Genomic DNA, 18508 nt, shown 5'->3' on the forward strand with positions numbered 1-18508 from the left:
TTCATTCCTTTTTATGGCTGAGTCATATTCCATTGTATATCTGCACCACATCTTCTTTATCCATTCATCTGTTGATGGGCACTTAGGTTGCTTCCATGTCCTGGCTATTGTAAATAGTGCTGCAATGAACACCAGGGTGCATGTGTCTTTTTGGATTATGGTTTTGTCTGGTTATATGCCCAGGAATGGGATTGCTGGGTCATATGGTAGTTCTATTTTTAGTTGCTTAAGGAACCTCCAAACTGTTTTCCATAGTGGCTGTACCAACTTACATTTGCACCAGCAGTGCAGGAGAGTTCCCTTTTCTCCACACCCTCTCCAGCATTTACTGTTTGTAGATTTTCTGATGATGCCCACTCTAACCTGTGTGAGGTGATACCTCCTTGTGGCTTTGACTTGCATTTCTCTGATGATGAGTGATGTTGAGCATCTTTTCACGTGTTTGTTGGGCATCCGTGCGCTGAAAACTGTTCTTCATTGATGCACAAATGGATTTATCAGCCTCCTTCCTACCTGCTCCTGCTCCCTATCCTTCTTCCTCTGTAATCCTCTCTTGGCTCACTTTTCAGTGCTCACGACCCTGTGCTGGGCAGCCTGTGCCCTTGTCGCTTTCCTAAACCTTTTTGGAAACAGGATGGGGCATATACACAGACATACATCCATCTCAGATCAAGGATGCTTAGAACAGCACGGTCATGTTCTCTTACTGCTGACTCCCATTACACCTTAATACTAAAGACTCATTTTCATGAAGTGTTTGAAAAATTTGGTCTAAGAGTGTCTTCTGTTTTGACCGGCTCAAACGCATCCGTTCTTTGCAGGGCAGATCCTTGGTACTTTGGACACGGAAGGTTTGACCAACAGCACCCTCGTTTATTTTACGTCGGATCACGGGGGGTCCTTAGAGGCTCAGTTTGGACACAACCAGTATGGTGGCTGGAATGGGGTATATAAAGGTAAGGGTGACAGATTCCCAGATCCGCGTCTACTGTCTTTATCTCTTTCCAGTAATTCCCAACCCCTCCTCTGGGATGGCAGTTTACAGAGCACAGTCACAAAAATCAGAGGAACCCAAATGATCGCTGTGGTCAACAGAATAATGTCCCCAGAGACGTCCACGTCCTGACCCCCGTGTGGGGACAGAATAATGTCCCCAGAGACGTCCACGTCCTGAACCCTGTGTGGGGGACAGAATAACGTCCCCAGAGACGTCCACGTCCTGAACCCTGTGTGGGGACAGAATAACGTCCCCAGAGACGTCCACATCCTGAACCCCGTGTGGGGACAGAATAACGTCCCCAGAGACGTCCACATCCTGAACCCCGTGTGGGGACAGAATAACGTCCCCAGAGACGTCCACGTCCTGACCCCTGTGTGGGGACAGAATAACGTCCCCAGAGACGTCCACAGCCCGACCCGCACGTGGTGGAAAACCAACTCCCAGATTAATAAAGAAAATAAAATCTACGTTCTGCCAGGGAGGAACGGTCATCATGTAATGAAACAGACAGGCAAAGAAAGAGAGATTTAACACAAGCAGAAATGTTAAATCACCCACGGAAGCAACCCCTTCTGAGTTTCAATCACCTTCTTTTCTGTTCCTGTTATAAACGCAGGCGGCAAAGGCATGGGCGGTTGGGAAGGCGGGATCCGTGTCCCGGGGATCCTGCGGTGGCCTGGGGTGCTGCCCGCCGGCCGCGTGATCCACGAGCCCACCAGCCTCATGGACGTCTTCCCGACCGTGGTCCAGCTGGGGGGCGGCCAGGTGCCCCAGGACAGGTACCGAGCAGCCCAAAGGAGGCAGTGCCGTCTTGCGTGGGGCCCACACGGGTGTCAGACGTCACTGTCCCTCTCGCTTGGCATAAAATACCCGTGAGATCAGTGTCTGGAAAAACACGCCTCATCTGCTGGGATCCAATGTCTGCTTCATTTTGTGCACAAAGTGTCCTTCTCTTCTCCTGAGCCTTAACTGAAGCTATTTGATTATAAGGACAGTGTCATTTCAGTGAGTTTGCTGACAGTTGATCACAAGAGATTCCTTTGGAGGTCGCGTGGTAGGGACGTTTCATGATTCCTCTTTTTCTTGCTTTAAAAATTATAGAAAATTTGGGAGGAAGAGACAGAAAATAAAATTATTTCTTAAACCTGACAACGTAGAGATGAATGCATAATTGTTATGCAATAGCTATATATTATATATATTTAGATATATTTTATATATTTATATATATATTTTTTATATATTTGTATAAAATATGTCTAAGTCTATATCTATAGGTATAGGTACATATCTATGCATATTTAGACATCTTTATGCATGGACAAAAATTTTAATGGCTTTACAGTATTCTTTCAACTAACCTCTTACAGGTGGATATTAGCCTGGTTCTTTTTTTAAAAAAAAAAGTTGGCTTTGTCATTTTACTGCCTGTCACAATTGTCTTCTCAGCAAAAACCTCTGGACGTTGAATTTCTGGGTCAAAGTGTGTGGCCATTTACAGACAAATCTCTTGATACAGTTTTTCAAATTGTTCCCTAGGAATCACTGCTGGCTACATGGGAAAGTATTTTTAAAATAATAGAACTCAAATCAATGTAAGTGATACATGTAATGTATTTATTATATATATAAATGGTACATACAGTATGTGTGTATACACATACATGTAATACACGCGTGTTATAATTTCCATCGCTTTATCTCTAGTGATGCTGAGGATTTCAGACCTTTAGTTTCCATCCTCCTGTTTTCTCTTTTCTTACATTGAATATCGTATCTCTGGTTGTTTTTTTTCCCTTAATTGGCTAATTTTTAAAATTAATTGATGATATCTCATTTGTTTAAAAAAAAATGTGTCCGTCATGTATATTGCAAATGTGTTTTGCTAAAAGATAAACTTCAGCCATACATTGTTGCTTGGTTTTATTTATATACACATTTATATATATTTATACACACATATGTAAGCATATACACATGTGTAAACGAATACTCACTTTTTGAAGTGAAAGTATATATATTGTGTATATACACGGACTATATTGGGTTGGCTAAAAAGTTCGTTTGTAAGAGCGTGTGGAAAAACCCTCTCTCTCTCTCTCTCTATCAATCTATCAGTCTATACATACAGTGTATCTATGTGGTATGCATATATGTTATGTGTATAAGATGTGTACATATGTCATATATCTATGATATAGGTATATGGCATGTGTATATTGTATATACAGTATATATAATACATATATATTGAATCTGTATAGTACATATATTGTGTATATATATGACATATTGCATATATTTTGAATATATGTATATGTGTATAATGATATACGTTGTATATACAGTATATACAATACGTATATATTGAATCTGTATAGTACACATATTGTGTGTATATATTACATATTGCATATATATTGAATATATATTTGTATATGATGATATATATTGTATATACAGTATATATAATACATATATATTGAATCTGTGTAGTACATATATTGTGTATATGTTTTATGTTGCATATATATTGAATATATATTTGTTTATGATGATATATATTGTGTGTATAGTGTATATATATTTGTATAATGATATACATTGTGTATATATACACTATATATGCATATATATTGTATCATATATCTTCACAAAATGACCCAGGTCTTGCTGAAGAATACCACATATTGTGTATGCCTGAAAGCTCAAATCCATATAAAAGCGAGCAGGGGTTTGCAGGATGTCCGCCTGTTTGTGCCTGGAGAATGAGGCTGGGGGGACCACGGCTTCAGCCCAGCAAGTGGGACCCTCCGCGATCCTACAGCCAAGGGTACCGTTTGCAGGCGGCTGGTGTGCCGGCCGCCCCAGGGCCGCCCTGGGCTTGCGGGGGTCACGCCCGCCTTGCCGGCTGCAGCCCCACCGAGTCCCTGTGCTCCTGCCTGCAGGGTGATCGACGGCCGAGACCTGCTGCCCTTGCTCCTGGGGACCGCCCGGCACTCGGACCACGAGTTCCTGGTGCACTACTGCGAACACTTCGTGCACGCGGCCCGGTGGCACCAGCGGGACAGTGAGTAGGCTGCCGGCAGGCCTCGCATCGTGGCCTCCGTTCTCATTGTCTGCTGCTTTGTGGCTAGCATGTCCACACGACTTCCTTTATTGCCTTTCTGGCGGTGCTTTTCTGCTGATGCTAGCAACATCCTTTAGCTGTCAGTCATCCTGGGCTGATGGGAAGTGAATTCTTACCTATGGTTTCAGCATTACTTTTACGATCAGCTATGACTTTCTTGCCCCTCACCCCCAAGGTGTGAAGTGCAACTTTTTTTAGAAAAATTTATTGAATTGTTCATTTATTTATTTGTGGCTGCATTGGGTCTTTGTTGCTGTGCCAGCTTTCTCTAGTTGCGGCGAGCGGGGGCTACTCTTCCTTGTGGTGTGCGGGCTTCTCAGTGCAGTGGCTTCTCTTGCTGCAGAGCATGGACTCTAGGCGTGCCGGCTTCAGTAGTTGCGGCACACGGGCTCAGTAGCTGTGGCTTGTGGGCTCTAGAGCGCAGGCTCAGTAGTTGTGGCGCACGGGCTTAGTTGCTCCAAGGCATGAGGGATCTTCCCAGACCAGGGATGGAACCCGTGTCCCCTGCACTGGCAGGCAGATTCTTAACTTCTGTGCCACCAGGGAAGCCCTGAAATGCAACTTTTATCAACACACACACACACACACACATTTGTACACACACGGGTGTTCCAACCTGATTCTCACCTTTCGAATCTGTTCTCTTCATCTACATTTGGTTTCCACGTGTCTTAATGAGACCATCTCATATTTGTTATAATAATGGTAACTTTGTAAAACGAGCAGTAATACACTGACTGGATAATTTTTGCCTCTCAAACTTTTCTGAGTTGTTTTTGCCCAACGGTCCTTTGAAAAGAACTCTAAAATCATTTGCAAGTATTTTTTTTAAATCCCACGGGGATACCAATGGCCGTTGTCTTCAATGTATGAATGAACCTGAGCAGAGGGGGAAGTGGTATCTTTACAATATTGAGTTTTCCCAAACACTGAAGCCTGTGATGTCTCTCCACTTTTTATTTAAAAAGTATTCATTTCAGGGACGTCCCTGGCGGTCTAGTAGTTAGGACTCCACGCTCCCAGTGCAGCTTGGGTGAGGGTTCAATCCCTGGTCGGGGAACTAAGATCCCACATGCGGAGTGGTGTGGCCCCAAAAATAAAAAATTAAAGCTCCATTTAAAAAAACATATTCATTTCACCAGGCACTTTCTTCTGTTACCTAGTCAGTTCCTTGTATTTTAATTGCCTCCCTATTTATAGCTGAATTCTCCTTCATTGCCCGACTGGAGGTGCCTGAGGTTTTCTGTTACTATAAATCATTTTCTAAAACCCAGCTCGTGGATTTACGTAACAACCACATTGCTCAATTTTATAACTGCTTGAGTTCTGCGTCTGCCTTGGTCTGTGGTTTGGTCTGTGATAACAGACTTTTACCTGTTTGAGCTTCTTCTCTTCTCTTTTTATTTTTTTTAAGCTATTCTTTTTTTTTTTTTTTAATTTGTTTATTGGCTGCGTTGGGTCTTTGTTGCTGCGTATGGGCTTTCTCTGGTTGTGGCGAGTTGGGGCTACACTTTGTTGCGGTGTACGGGCTTCTCATTGCGGTGGCTTCTCTTGTTGTGGAGCAGGGGCTCTAGGTGCGTGGGCTTTAGTAGCTGTGGCTCGTGGGCTCACTAGTTGTGGCACACAGGCTTAGTGGCTCCGTGGCATGTGGGATCTTCCCAGACCAGGGCTGGAACCCGTGTCCCCTGCATGGGCAGGCAGATTCTTAACCCCTGCGCCACCAGGGACGTCCCATTCTTCTCTTTTCTTCACTTCTGTTTCCCTGTTACTCTGCCTTGCCCTGACATTTTCTCCCTTTTTCTGGACGTGCCTGAAGGACTTGGTATTCTTCCGGTGTTTGGGAAGGTCGACAGCCCCCTTGCGATTCAACTCACTCTTTGCCCTTCACGCCCCAAAAGCATTCTCTGCACGTGTCCGGTTGTCTGAAACAGGAATAAAAAAATACCTTTTGGAATCCCCTCTTATTTGAGGAAGTTACCAGTAGATTCTGTAAAACTCTCCCTCCTTTTCCTGTCCATCTTTTTCAGTAATATTACAATCTGGGATGATTTTTGTTGCTACGTTTCGGGTCTTAGAATGTTACATGTGATAGATTTCCCCTTTTAAGATTTTTTTTTTTAAACTTTCCTGCAATGGCATAGCTCAGTCTACAACTATTTATGCTTAGGGATGATTTCTAGTGCTACGTTTTGGCTTCTTTAAGGTTATATATTATAGATTTCCGCTTTTAAGAGTTTTTTAAAAACTTTAATTCAATTATGTAGCTCAATCTACAAGCACTTATGCTTAGGGATGATTTTTATTGCTATGTTTTTTTTTTTTTTTTTTTTGTGGCACACGGGCTTAGTTGCTCCGCGGCATGTGGGATCTTCCTGGAGCTGGGATCGAACCCGTGACCTCTGCATTGGCAGGCGGATTCTTAACCACTGCGCCACCTAGGAAGCCCTGTTTTTGCTTTTTTAAAGTGAGGTATTATTCAAAAACTGGTACAAGAGTGTAAAGCAATTATATTCCAATATAGAGCTTTAAAAAAAAAGAAAGTGAGGTATTATAGATTTCCTTAAGATTTTTTTGTTTGTTTCATTCAGTTGCACAGCTCAATCTACAGGCACTTATGCTTAGAGATGATTTCTATTGCTACATTTTTGTTTTTTTAAACTCACATATTATAGATTTCCTTTTTAAGGGTTTTTTTTAAACTTTCATTCAAAAATGAATGAAAGTTCCGCAGCCCAATCTTCAAGCACTTACGCTCAGGGGCACTGATACCTGGCATCGAGGTTCATCCTCTTTTCCTTTATGCCATGACTGCCCCGTTACTGAAACTCTCTTCTCTCAGTTTTTGGGCAAATATTTCAATTTTTTTTCAAGGTAGGTAGGGGTGTGTTGCTACTTTATGTTTTGTTTTTATTTTGTAACTTTTTTTTTTTTTTTTGGCTGTGCCGCTCTGCTAGTGGGATCTTGGTTCCCTGACCAGGGATAGAACCCGCACCCCCTGCACTGGGAGTGTGGCGCCCTCACCACTGGACCGTCAGGGAAGTCCCCTGTTCCTACTTTCCATGCCTCTTCCATGGCCCCCTCACCGGCCTCCCCAGGTTTACTCTTCATGCCACACCCACTGTCCACTTAGCTCTCTGTGCAAACCTTTCCAGGACCACCCACCACACCAGTTCCTCCTTGTGACGTGAGCCAGCCCCTCCCCAACTCTGGGACAAGTGCTGTGACTCTGGGAGGCCCCAGTCACCAAGCTCCCACAGAACCATGCCCCCATGATTCTAGAACCTGCAGTTACTGCCTCAGGACCTTTGCACAACCCTGTCCCTGCCACCGAGAACATGCTCAGAAGACTGACCGTCCTCCATCCTTCCTCTTCACGTCCTGCGTCCACTCTTACCCCCACCCCGTGCCTCCCACACACAAACCTCCACTTCCACCTTCCATCACCTTCCATCACCTGGACCCCGTGTGTTTTCTTCCATGCATAGGCACACTTTGCAATTTTCTCATTTCTGGTGCCTGTTCCTCACTCTCTGGCCTGATCCCCTCCCTGGGACTCTGCCTGTCTTCTCTTTGTAGTCAACACACTTGCTTCACAATGAAAACAATCACAGACACTGAATGAGTATCGGCCCTTGGCAATGAACTCACTGCACCCTGAAAACCAAGGCAGATGACAATTCCTGTCCGCACTTCACAGGCGAGAAAACTGACAGCTGTTAAGACAACAGGTCGTGGGACGTCCCTGGTGGTCCAGTGGCTAAGATGCCGCGCTCCCAGTGCAGGGGGCCCGGGGTTCCATCCCTGGTCGGGGAACTAGATCCCGCATGCCACAACGAAGAGCCCATATGCCGCAGCTAAAGATTCTGCACACAGCAACAGAAGGTCTCCAGCTGCAACTAAGACCCCGGTGCAGCCAAACAAATAAATAAATATTAAAAAAAAAAAAAAAAAGAAGAAGACAACAGGTCGCCCTAAATCCTAGGAAGGGAACAGAAGCCAGAGATTTTGATTGTGGTCCCATAGAAACACCAAACCCACAGTGGTGCCAGCTGCAGGAAGCAGGGCTCGGGCGGGGAAATCCCGGTGGCTGCAGGGAGGAAGGGAACAGGATGCCCATCGGAGCACAGGTCTTGGTTGCGCACCTTGTTGTCTGCATGGGGACTCCTGGCCTCACCCTCCCTCTCCTGCCCACGTCCCAGGAGCAGCCCCAGCCCTGCCCCGTGTCCCTCCCTGCTCCCGGAGCCCCGAGGACACCCTCACCCCTGGTCCTGGAGGAGGCACGGTCACCAGAGTCCCGCTCACTGCCCTCCGGTGACACGTGTGGCTTCTCCAGGCTTCCTGTCCCACGGGGATGCCAGAGGGAGTACGGGGGCCTCCTTCTGCAGGCAGCAGAAAGCCGCAGGCCTCAGGCTCTGTAGTTCTGGGTCTGGCCCACGGCTGGGGGGATGCTTGTGTGGAGACGGCCTCAGTCTTTCCTGCTGTTTGGTCAAAGTCGCTTCCTGAGGCTGAGCTAGGTCTGGTGCCAGCTGGACTCTAGTTAGTAAGTCTTCCTGGGCGCTGGAGGGTGTCTGTTACAGATGCCTACTGCTCTCTCCTCCCTCTCTTCCTTCCTTCCCTCGCTCTCTTCCTCCCTTCTTCCCTCCCTCCATCTCTTCCTCCCTCCCTCCCTTTCTCCTTCCTTCCCTCCCTCCATCTCTTCCTTCCTCCCTTTTTTTCCTTCCTTCCTCCCTTCTGCTTTTCTTGGTGGTACCTTCACAGCTGGAGAGAAGCTCGGGAAAAACATCACCAAGAACAGCTACTGCCCTTTTAAACCTCAGAGAATTCACTTAGGAAACCACCGAGCACACAAGGAATTCATTCTTTCTGCAAACAGCTCTGTTGAGCGCTCGTTTTGCCTCTGAGTCAGCTCAGGCTGCCGTGACTAAACACCGCAGACCAGGGAGCGTCTAAACAACAGACAGTTATTTCTCACAGTTCTGGAGGCTGGACGTCCGAGACCACGGTGCCAGTGTGGTCTGGTTCTGGGGCGGACCCTCCACCGGGTCACAGACGGCCACCTACTAGCTGTGTCCTCATGCCAGGGAGAGACAGCTCTGGTCTCTTCCTGTTCTTATAAAGGACATCAGTCCCATACGGGGGCCCCACCCTCATGACCTCATGTAGCCCTAATCCCCTGCCAAGGCTCCGTCTCTTAATCCTATCACGTTCGAGCTCAGGGCTTCCACAGTGAATTTAGGATGGGGGGTGAGGGACAGACATTCAGTCCACGACATTTCAGGTAGCATAAAACCCACCCTTTTCAAATGTAAAACTGACTGACATTTAACCACATGCACGACAGGTGCAAACCTCAGCATCAACTGGTTCCATCACCTTTTCATCACCCTCAAAATGAGACTCCAAAGCCATTAAATCATCCCTCCTCACCCCCCCTCCCCCAGCCCCTGACAAATCACAAACCCACTTTCTGAGTCTGTTGGATGTGTCTGTTCTGGACGTCTCCCATCAATGGAATCACACCCTGTGTGTCCTCCTGTGTCTGCCTCTCTCGCGGAGCATCGTGTGCTCAAGGCCCGTCCACGTGGTGGCCTGTGTCAGAGCCTCCCTCCTGCTCCTGGCTGCGTCCTGTTCCAGTGCGTGCACGGACCCCATGCTGTGTATCCATCCATCACTCGGTGGACACGTGCACTGTTTCCAGCCCCAGCAACTGTGACTCACCCTGCTCTCCAGAAATGCGTCCTGATTCTCCACGCCAACCCTGCTCAATTCTCGTCCTTCCTCCAGGAGGGGCCGTGTGGAAAGTGCACTACGTGACCCCGGTGTTCCACCCGGACGGAGCCGGCGCCTGCTACGGCAGAGGGGTCTGCCCGTGTTCTGGGGACAGGGTGAGCCTGCACGACCCGCCGTTGCTGTTCGACCTCTCGAGGGACCCTTCCGAGGCCCACGCCCTCACGCCGGACACGGAGCCCTCGTTCCATCGGGTGATGGAGACGGTCGCCAAGGCCGTGGAGGACCACCGCCGGACGCTCAGCCTGGTTCCGCTGCAGCTGGACGCGTGGGACAACATCTGGAAGCCCTGGCTCCAGCCCTGCTGTGGTCACTTCCCCCTCTGCTGGTGTGATCGGGAAGGTGGCCTATGACAGCCGCCCGGCTGGGAAACCTGGGTCCCCGATCCCTGGAGATCTTCGTTGGGGTCAAAATAAAACGTCGCTGTGAAGTCAAGACATCTGCTTTGTGGGGCCAAATCGTTTCACCGACTCTTAAGATAAAGTGTTAGAAAGATGAAGTGTTACCAAACTCAGGCTGTTAAAGTGTTATCTTTAAAGTGTTAAAATGTTATCTTTAAAATGTTTAAAGATAAAGTGTTACCAAACTCAGGCTGATCTGCTTGCCTCAAGAATCCAGCACAGCAAGACCCCTACATACGAACCAGTTCTGCTCTGTTCGGAGAGCGTGTTCGTAAATCCAATCTGTTCGTAAGTCCAACCTGTTCGTGAGTCCAATTTGTTCGTGAGTCCAACAAAGTTAGCCTACGTACCCAACTCACACAATAGGCTAGATAGTACTGTACTGTCTTAGGTTTCTAATACTTTCCACACAAATAATACATAAAAAACAAACACGAAAAATAAAGAAAACCTTTTTTATCTTACAGTACAGTACCTGAAAGCTACCGTAGTATCAGTTATGTCACCACTGCTTTCACACTTGCTTCCAGACATCCCGGGTTTGAAATAAAGATACTGTACTACCGTACCCTGTACAGTACTGTACAGTAAAGGACACAGAATCACAACCACTTGTATAGGACGCACACACGTGACAGTGTACACCAGACACATGAACTAACGTCTGTGGTTGGACGTGCGAACGCATCTTCCCATCTTTGAAAGTTCACAACTTGAAAGCTGGTGTGCAGGGGACTTACTGGACTAAAATGGTACAAATGAACTTTTTTACAAAACAGAAATAGAGTCACAGATGTAGAAAACAAATTTGTGGTTACCAGTGGGTAAGGGAGGAGGGTAAATGAGAAGATTGGGATTGACATGTACACATGACTACATATAAAATAGATACCTAATGAGGACCTACTGTACAGCACAGGGAACTCTACCCAATACTCTGTAATGGTCTATATGGGAAAAGATTCTGAAAAAAGCGTGGATGTATATATACGTATAACTGACTGACTTTGCTGTACAGCAGAAACTAACAGACAATGTAAATCAACTCGACTCCAATAAAAATTAAGAAAAAAAATTATTAGGTCATGCTGTGAGTTTCCAAGGAAGGTCTTAAGTTTTATGCTCTGGGTGTTGTGTTCTCTTTAAAGACTTAGACACTGTGTTCCAGCCGTGTCCTGAGTCCCATCCTACGACAAAGCCACAGTCTGTGACGGGAGGGTCCACGCACAGGAGCGTCTGACAAAACACGCGTGGCAGAAGACGAGCTTGCTCAGGGCTGCCAAAAATCGGACAAAGGGCCCCCTGTCCGTCACGTCTGGTGGGTTTCTCCTCGCTTTGCAAAGGCTTATTTTAGCTTTCGGGGAATCTGCCGATTGCACAATAAGCGGGGGTGGTGGGCTGCAGGAGGAGAAGCAGAAGGATGTGGTTGGATGGAAAACTGCCTGAGAAGGAGGTTTAGCGGTCGGGGCGTGACCTCAGCAGGAAGGGAATCTAAACGAGGGGATGTGTGTGCACGTAGGGCCTTATTCCCTTTTCTAACACAACACGGTAAGTTGACTCTACTCCAGTAAAAATTAATTTTAAAAAATCATTAATCACCAAGACCTGTTCAACAGCAAGCATGGCAGCTGGGCTTAGATCCAAAAAACGGCTTGTCCACAGGGAGGTGGGGGAAAGAGAAGCTGGGATGTAGGGAGAGAGTACCACTGACATATACACACGACCCAAAGTAACATAGATGGCTAGTGGGAAGCTGCTGCAGAGCACAGGGAGATCAGCTCGATGATGGGTGACGACCTAGAGGGGTGGGATAGGGAGGGTGGGAGGGAGTTGCGGGAGGGAGGGGATATGGGGATATATGTACACATACAGCTGGTTCACTTTGTTGTACAGCAGAAACTGGCACAATAGTGTAAAGCTATTATACTCCAATAAAGATCAAGAGAAAAAAAATATGTATGTATATACACACGCACACAAAAAAACCAAAAAAAAAAAAAAAAGGCTTGTCTTCCATCAAGAAAGCCACGCCTGATTCTTCCTTATCTGCCTACCCGACCTCCCACAAATAGTACTTCTGGGGGCACCATCTCCCAGGCCCCTCATCCCTCTTCGCCACTCCTAAACCCTCAGGACAGTCTGGACCTTGTTTGGGTACCTGGCCCGAGCGTCCCCAGGGCTCCTGTCCTGCACATTTTGGGGGACTCTTGACTCCCGCCAACGCACAATTTTTTCCAAGGATGAAATCTGGACTCCACCCTCACCAAACTCCTGGGCTCCTGACGTCCTGCCCCTCCCTGAAGGCCTCAATCAGTGTAGAATTCCCCCCCCCCCCCAAAGCCCTCCACAGACAAAAGCACCTGTAGAATAGTCGATACCTCCGGACAAAGAGAGAAACAATAAACGACGCCCAAGGATGACTCCAAGTAAAGCCATCACCCCAACAAAAATAAGCCAATTAAATCTGCCAATACAACGGGCAAAGGTCTCTGCTCCAAACGGAATCCCCAGCCCTGTTTCTGGAAATTCCAACACACAGCATTTAGGGTGGATCTCAGGACGGTGGTATTTCAACAAACACCAGCAGGGGACTTAAGGGAGCCCAGCACCAAGCCCTTTACGCCCCAGGCCTTTGGTCGGCATGTATTTCCAATCACCGCTTGGTCAAAATGCAGAAGTGAGTTGGAAAGGGAAACAGAAAAGCACTGGCGGGGCAGGTACTGGGGACCAGGGCCTGGATTTGACCACCAGGGCCATTCCCCCCCACTGCCCCAGCCAGATGCACACAGGTCAAGTCTGGTGAGGGTCCAACTAGGCTAGCTCACCCTTCAACGCCCCTCCCCTTGGCCACGGAGGACACGTCTGGCATCCTGCACCCTCGTGAGTGGAGTCCCATCCTGGGGAGTGTCCAGTACAGCCGGCACTGCCCCTGGGCACTTGCCAGCGACCTCTACAAGGATCAAATCACGAGCTGCTGCAGCTGCGGAGGTCCAACACCCCCCTGAAAGGAGTTCCGGGTGGAGGGCTGAAATGAGGCCCTCTGCGCTCCGCGGAAAAACTGGCAGAACAGGTCTTCAGGTAGTTAGATATTCCCAGGTGCCAACTTTATAAGCCCGGTTTTTGCATCTCTCTGTATCTAGAAAAACACTGAAATCCTTCGCGGCGACGACTGTTCCTCGTGACTAGCAGAAACCTTCTGTAAATAACACATGCTTGATTGCATGCTTTTCCCTTTCACCAAAACCACATCTATACCGACCTTCCCCCCTGCCTCTTTGGGACAGTTTCTCAGAGCTACCCGGGATGCTGCCTGCGGGGCTGCAGTCCTCATTTTACCCCAAATAAAACAGCTCACGACTTCCATGTTGTGCAGCTGTGCATGTTTTTAAGTGGACAGTGGCTGCCTTCCAGGAGGCAAGTTCTCCTGAGATGGAGGAAGAGGGCTGCCGCCAGGGAGTGGGGTGGGGTGAGGTGCGGGCTCTGCACATGCCAGCCAATCAGCTCCTTCTTGGCCCCAGTCTCCAGGGCGTGGCTGCGCCCAGCAAAGCACCCAGGAAAAAACTTGTTTACAAGGTCAGCTTCCATGTGGCCCGGGGACTTTAAGCGGATTAGCGAGAGAGGGGAGGAACCCCACCCGCCCTGATCTCGCCACTCCGTGGGCGGGTCCGGGGCACAGAGCGCCCGGGGCAAGGTCCCGCGCTCCGGCCGGCGCTCAGCCATGGGACCCGCGGCGCAGACGGGACGCGCCGCGCCCGCCGCCAGGTGCGCGGGACCCTGGGTCGCGGTCCCTACACGATCCTGGGGCTGGGGGCGCGGAGGAGAGTAGGGACGGGCGTCCAGGGCCAGCGTGGACCCCTCCTCCCCCAGGAAGGCCCGGCTGAGCGTGCGCGCCCCCGATTCACCAGGACGCAGCTGGAGGCCGGCTCTCTGCCTCGGACACACGCGGGCCCGAAGAGTTGGGTGGGGGCAGCGCTTCCCCCCCCCCCCCCCACCAGGAAACGCGAGGCTGGGGGATGGCGAGGAGACCGGAAGGGAAACGGGCAAAAGAGGAGGAGGCGACGGGAGACAGGGCCCCGAAGCGGAAAGGGACCTGGCAAGCCCCGCCCCGGCAGAGCGCGGCCCAGCGCCTCCCCCTCGCTCTCCAAACACTTCCTGTCCACCCCCAGGTCCCCACCCCCCAGGTCCCCGCCCCCACCCACTAGGGCGCGACCCCCTAGGCGCCCTCCCGGGGGGCTCCCTCCTGGAGACCTCCCCCACCGTCTCCGTCCGCATCCCTCTCGCCGCGCGCCCGGGTACCTCCATCCCAAGAGCGGCCGTGTCCTCTCTAGCCGCACACTGAGATGCACCCCGTCCTGCCCCGTGACTCTCCCCCGGAGGGTGGCCGTGTTTCCCCAAACCCTCTAGGAGACGCCGCGGCCACCCCTGGGCCCTCCCATCGCCCCTCCAGGGCGGCCGCGCCCCCCCGCCCCCCCCCCCAACCTCTTCGTCCACGGCCCGTTCCCACCGCCATCCAGCTCCGCAGGCCCGGAGCGCGGCGGATGCCGCCCCCCGCCCGAGTCTCCCAACTGCTGGCGCACCGGGGCGCAATCGGGGAAGGCGGATGGCACCGGGGGCCCTGCTGGGGACCCCGGGACCCGCTGGACCTCCCAACCCGGACTCCCTTCGGGTTATGGGGCGGGGAGAGCCCGGGACCCGCCCCCGGGACGCTCCAAACCTCGGTTACGCGCGGGCTCCCGAGGCGCTCCTGACCCCGCGCTGGCGGCGTGCCTTTCAAATCCGAGCGGTGACTGTCCGGTCAAAGCCGCTGTGCTGTCTCCCCAGCGTGTCTGGGGTACGTTTCATCCCATATTTCTTCTCTAAACACGTGAGCCCCCCCTCTGCTCCGAGCTGGGCCCGCCTCCCTCGTGGCGGCGCGGGGCTCCAGGGACACTGGGCCGAAGGCGCGGTCCGGCGGCTCTGAGCCCCGGGGAAGGCGGGCCAGCCCTGCAGTGAGAGCCTGATCACAAACTGATGGGAACGGGTGGGCCTGGATGAATTCGGGGAAAGAAATCGAATTGGGGCCGACTGTGACTTTCAAAAAACAAACAACCAAAAAAAGCAAAACAAAACCAGAAAACCTAGCGCGTTCAAGTTTTCTGCGGCGCGTGGGATTAGCCAAGTCTTTGGGGGCAAAAGGATTCGAAAGCTGAAGGCCTGCTTTGTTTAACTCCTAATACCCGGGAAAGGCGCACCGCCTTCCCAGCAACCCGGTTTGAAAGGCCTACTTTTCATTCCATAGGAGAGACGTTTCTTCCTGCCTTTTCTTTTTCTCTCCAGGGTCTTTTTGGCGCTTCTACTCACGGTGTGTCTGCTTCTGAGGACTTGCGAATTAAAAGCATCAAATGCGTTTAAACCAAATATTCTACTGATAATGGCAGATGACCTTGGCATCGGGGATCTTGGTTGCTATGGGAACGACACGCTGAGGTACCACGTGCTGGGGGATGCAGGTGGGGTGTGGGGATGCGGGTGGGGTGTGTGTGTGTGTGTTTGGATGAATGCTGCATTTAAAATCTGCCGGTAGAAATTAGGAAATTCCATAATGCATCGAATCTCAGCACAAAAACAATGATTTGTCGGCAGCAAAAGGGAGTTACAAACTTTTCAAACAGGATGAACAGTGGTGGGCGGTGTATTAGTTTCCTAGGGCTGCCTTCACAAATGACCAAAACCAGATGGCTTAAAACAACAGAAATTTATCCTCTCTCAGTCCTGGTGACCAGACGTCTGAGGTCAAGGTGTCCCAGGGCCGTGCTCCCTTCGGAGGCTCCAGGGGAGGGTCCTTCCTGCCTCTTCCACCTTCTGGGGGGCTGCTGGTGTCCCCGGGCTTGTGGCCACCTCCCTCCCATCTCTGCCTCCATCTTCATCTGGCTTCTCCTCTGTATCTGTGTCTCTCCTCTTCTGTGTCTTAGAAGGACCCTGTCATTGGATGTAGGGTCACCCTCATCCAGGAAGACCTCATCTCAGACCCCTCACTTCATCATCTCTGCAGAGACCCTGTTTCCTAATAAGGTCCCTTTCCCAGGTTCCAAGTGTCAGGATGCAGGCACATCTGTTCCGTGTTCACTCCCACGGCAGTGAGTTTTGTGGACATTCAGTGTTTGCCCATTCCAGGGCCATCCCTGCCGATAAGGGTTGTGGGTGATAACTGCACAGTTTCTGCAACAGCAGAAGAATGGAGAAACTCCTCATTCTATTTTGTGGGTGTTTCTGTTAGCAAGACCACCCCAGATTTGAACCCATAGCTGCTAAACTTGGGACTGGTCTACATGGACCATGGCCTTCCTCCTTTTGTGTTGGCTGTTTTGACAGCAGAAGAAATCTGCCACGTATCTGGGGATCTTTTCTCCACGGTGAGCAGGCTCACTGGTAATTCACAGCTCAGACACTCTATCCATTGAAGGCGTACGATGCAGTGGCCTTTAGTATTGATGTTTTCAGAGTTATGTGTCCATCATCATGGAGCATTTTAGAACCTTTCCGTACCCTCTAAAGAACCCCTGGGGTCTCTTAGCCATCACCCCCTGTGATGGACTGAATGGTGTGTGTCTCCCCCCAGATTCTTAGGTTGAAGCCTTAACCCCCAGGACCTGAGAATGGGGCTGTATTTGGAGACGGGGTCTTTAAAGGGGATGAAGGTAACATGAGGTCACTAGGGTGGGTCCTGATCCCACAGGATGGGTGTCCTTAGAAGAAGAGGAGGTCAGGACACAGACACACACAGAGTGGCGACCACGTGAGGACACAGGAAGGAGATGGCCGTCTACACGCCCAGGAGCGAGGCCTCGGGAGGAACCAGCCCTGCCCACACCTGGGTCTCAGGTTCCAGCCTCCAGGACTGGGAGTGATAAGTGTCTGCTGCTTAAGCTGCTGCGTCCGTGGTGCTTTCTTATGGCAGCCCTAGGTGACTCATGCACCCCTGAACTCCCCAGACCCTGGCAGCATTAATCCACTTGCTGTCTGTGGATTTGCCTGTTCTGGACGTTTCCTATCAATGGAATCACACACTGTACAACCTTCTGTGTCTACTCCTCTCACGGAGCATCATGTGTTCAAGGTCCACCCATGTGGTAGCCTGTGTCAGAGCTTTCCTCCTTTTTCACAGCTGCGTTATATTCCCTTCTATGTATGCCTCTTTCATTAAGCCATTCATGTGTTGTTGGAAAATTTGGAGTCTTTCCACTTTTTAGCTCCAAGCAGTAATGCTGCTGTGAACCTTCCTGTACAGATCTTTGTGTGGACGCATCTTTTTTCCATTTCTGTTGCGTAGAAACCCAGGAGTACAACTCCTGGTCCTGTGGTCCCAATACCTTGTTTTACATCAAGGAAACCATCCAGTTGGAACATCACCTTCTAGCTTTTGACCAAAGGAAGCAATGATTTAGACCCAAGTCGACTCCTCTGTGGCCTGTGGGTTTGTAGTGAACTTAAGAAAACTGCCAAGACATCGAGTCTCACTGCCCAACACCACCCATAGGGACAGCCTCCATGTGACTTTATGTCTGTAGTTTGTCTCTTTCTACCCCGAATGCAGGCACACTGGGAGCAAGGTCCAGGGGGCATCCTGTAGCCAGCAAAGAGGTTCTCTTAATTTCTTTCTTTTTTTGGCCATGCCAAAAGTGCAGGAGAAGGTTGCTATGTTGAGGTTCAAACCCATGGTGTTTTTCATCCCATTCCCCAGTGTAGATACTCGTGAAGACATTATAAGAGATAAATGTTTGGTAGATAGATAGAAAAAAAGATGGATGGATGGATGGGTTGATGAGTGGGTGGAGGGATGGATGGGTGGGTGGGCGGGTGGATGGATGGATGGGTGGGTAGCTGGGTGGATGGATGGGTGGGTGGGTGGGTGGGTGGATGGATGATGGATGGGTGGGTGGATGGATGAATGGATTAATGGATGGGTGGGTGGAGGGATGGATGGGTAGGTGGATGGGTGGATGGAGAGATAGGTGATGGATGGATGATGGATGGATGGATTAATGGATGGGTGGGTGGGTGGATGGATGGATGGAGAGATGGGTGATGGATGAATGATGGATGGATGGATGGATGCATGCATTCATTAATGGATGGGTGGATATGTAGATGGATACATAGATAGATAGATGGACTATTGCACATAAGACTAGAGATACAGCTTTTTAAAAC

General features: G+C 49.8%; 2 protein-coding genes and 1 long non-coding RNA gene across 11 annotated transcripts in view; 2 read left to right on the top strand and 1 right to left on the bottom strand.

Annotated features, from left to right (window-relative positions):
* Positions 1–10270, top strand: part of ARSL (arylsulfatase L) — a 27317-nt gene extending 17047 nt beyond the window's left edge. For both annotated transcript variants that reach the window (XM_057718925.1, XM_057718926.1), the window contains 4 exons: positions 822–956; positions 1617–1779; positions 3949–4070; positions 9915–10270. In XM_057718925.1, coding sequence (XP_057574908.1) covers positions 822–956; positions 1617–1779; positions 3949–4070; positions 9915–10270 — 776 coding nt within the window. The remainder of the gene's footprint in view (positions 1–821; positions 957–1616; positions 1780–3948; positions 4071–9914) is intronic.
* Positions 1–15135, bottom strand: part of LOC130842287 (uncharacterized) — an 18057-nt gene extending 2922 nt beyond the window's left edge. Inside the window, exons 1-4 of one of the 3 annotated variants that reach the window (XR_009050394.1) lie at positions 15033–15135; positions 9595–10389; positions 4758–6052; positions 1768–2086 (exon numbers count right to left, since the gene is read on the bottom strand). This is a non-coding gene — a long non-coding RNA (uncharacterized LOC130842287). Of the gene's footprint in view, positions 1–1587; positions 2087–4757; positions 6053–9594; positions 10390–11917; positions 11937–15032 lie in introns of those variants that run through there. The other 2 variants (XR_009050395.1, XR_009050393.1) reach the window with 2 other exon arrangements.
* ARSD (arylsulfatase D) overlaps positions 13909–18508 on the top strand; it is a 29134-nt gene continuing 24534 nt past the window's right edge. For 4 of the 6 annotated variants that reach the window (XM_057718920.1, XM_057718919.1, XM_057718923.1 and 1 more), the window contains exons 1-2: positions 13909–14080; positions 15635–15784. In XM_057718920.1, the coding sequence (XP_057574903.1) occupies positions 14037–14080; positions 15635–15784 (194 nt within the window). In that variant the 5' untranslated portion in view covers positions 13909–14036. Of the gene's footprint in view, positions 14081–15018; positions 15150–15223; positions 15785–18508 lie in introns of those variants that run through there. The other 2 variants (XM_057718921.1, XM_057718922.1) reach the window with 2 other exon arrangements.

Source organism: Hippopotamus amphibius, chromosome X, assembly GCF_030028045.1.
Source record: "Hippopotamus amphibius kiboko isolate mHipAmp2 chromosome X, mHipAmp2.hap2, whole genome shotgun sequence".
Lineage (NCBI taxonomy): Eukaryota > Metazoa > Chordata > Mammalia > Artiodactyla > Hippopotamidae > Hippopotamus > Hippopotamus amphibius.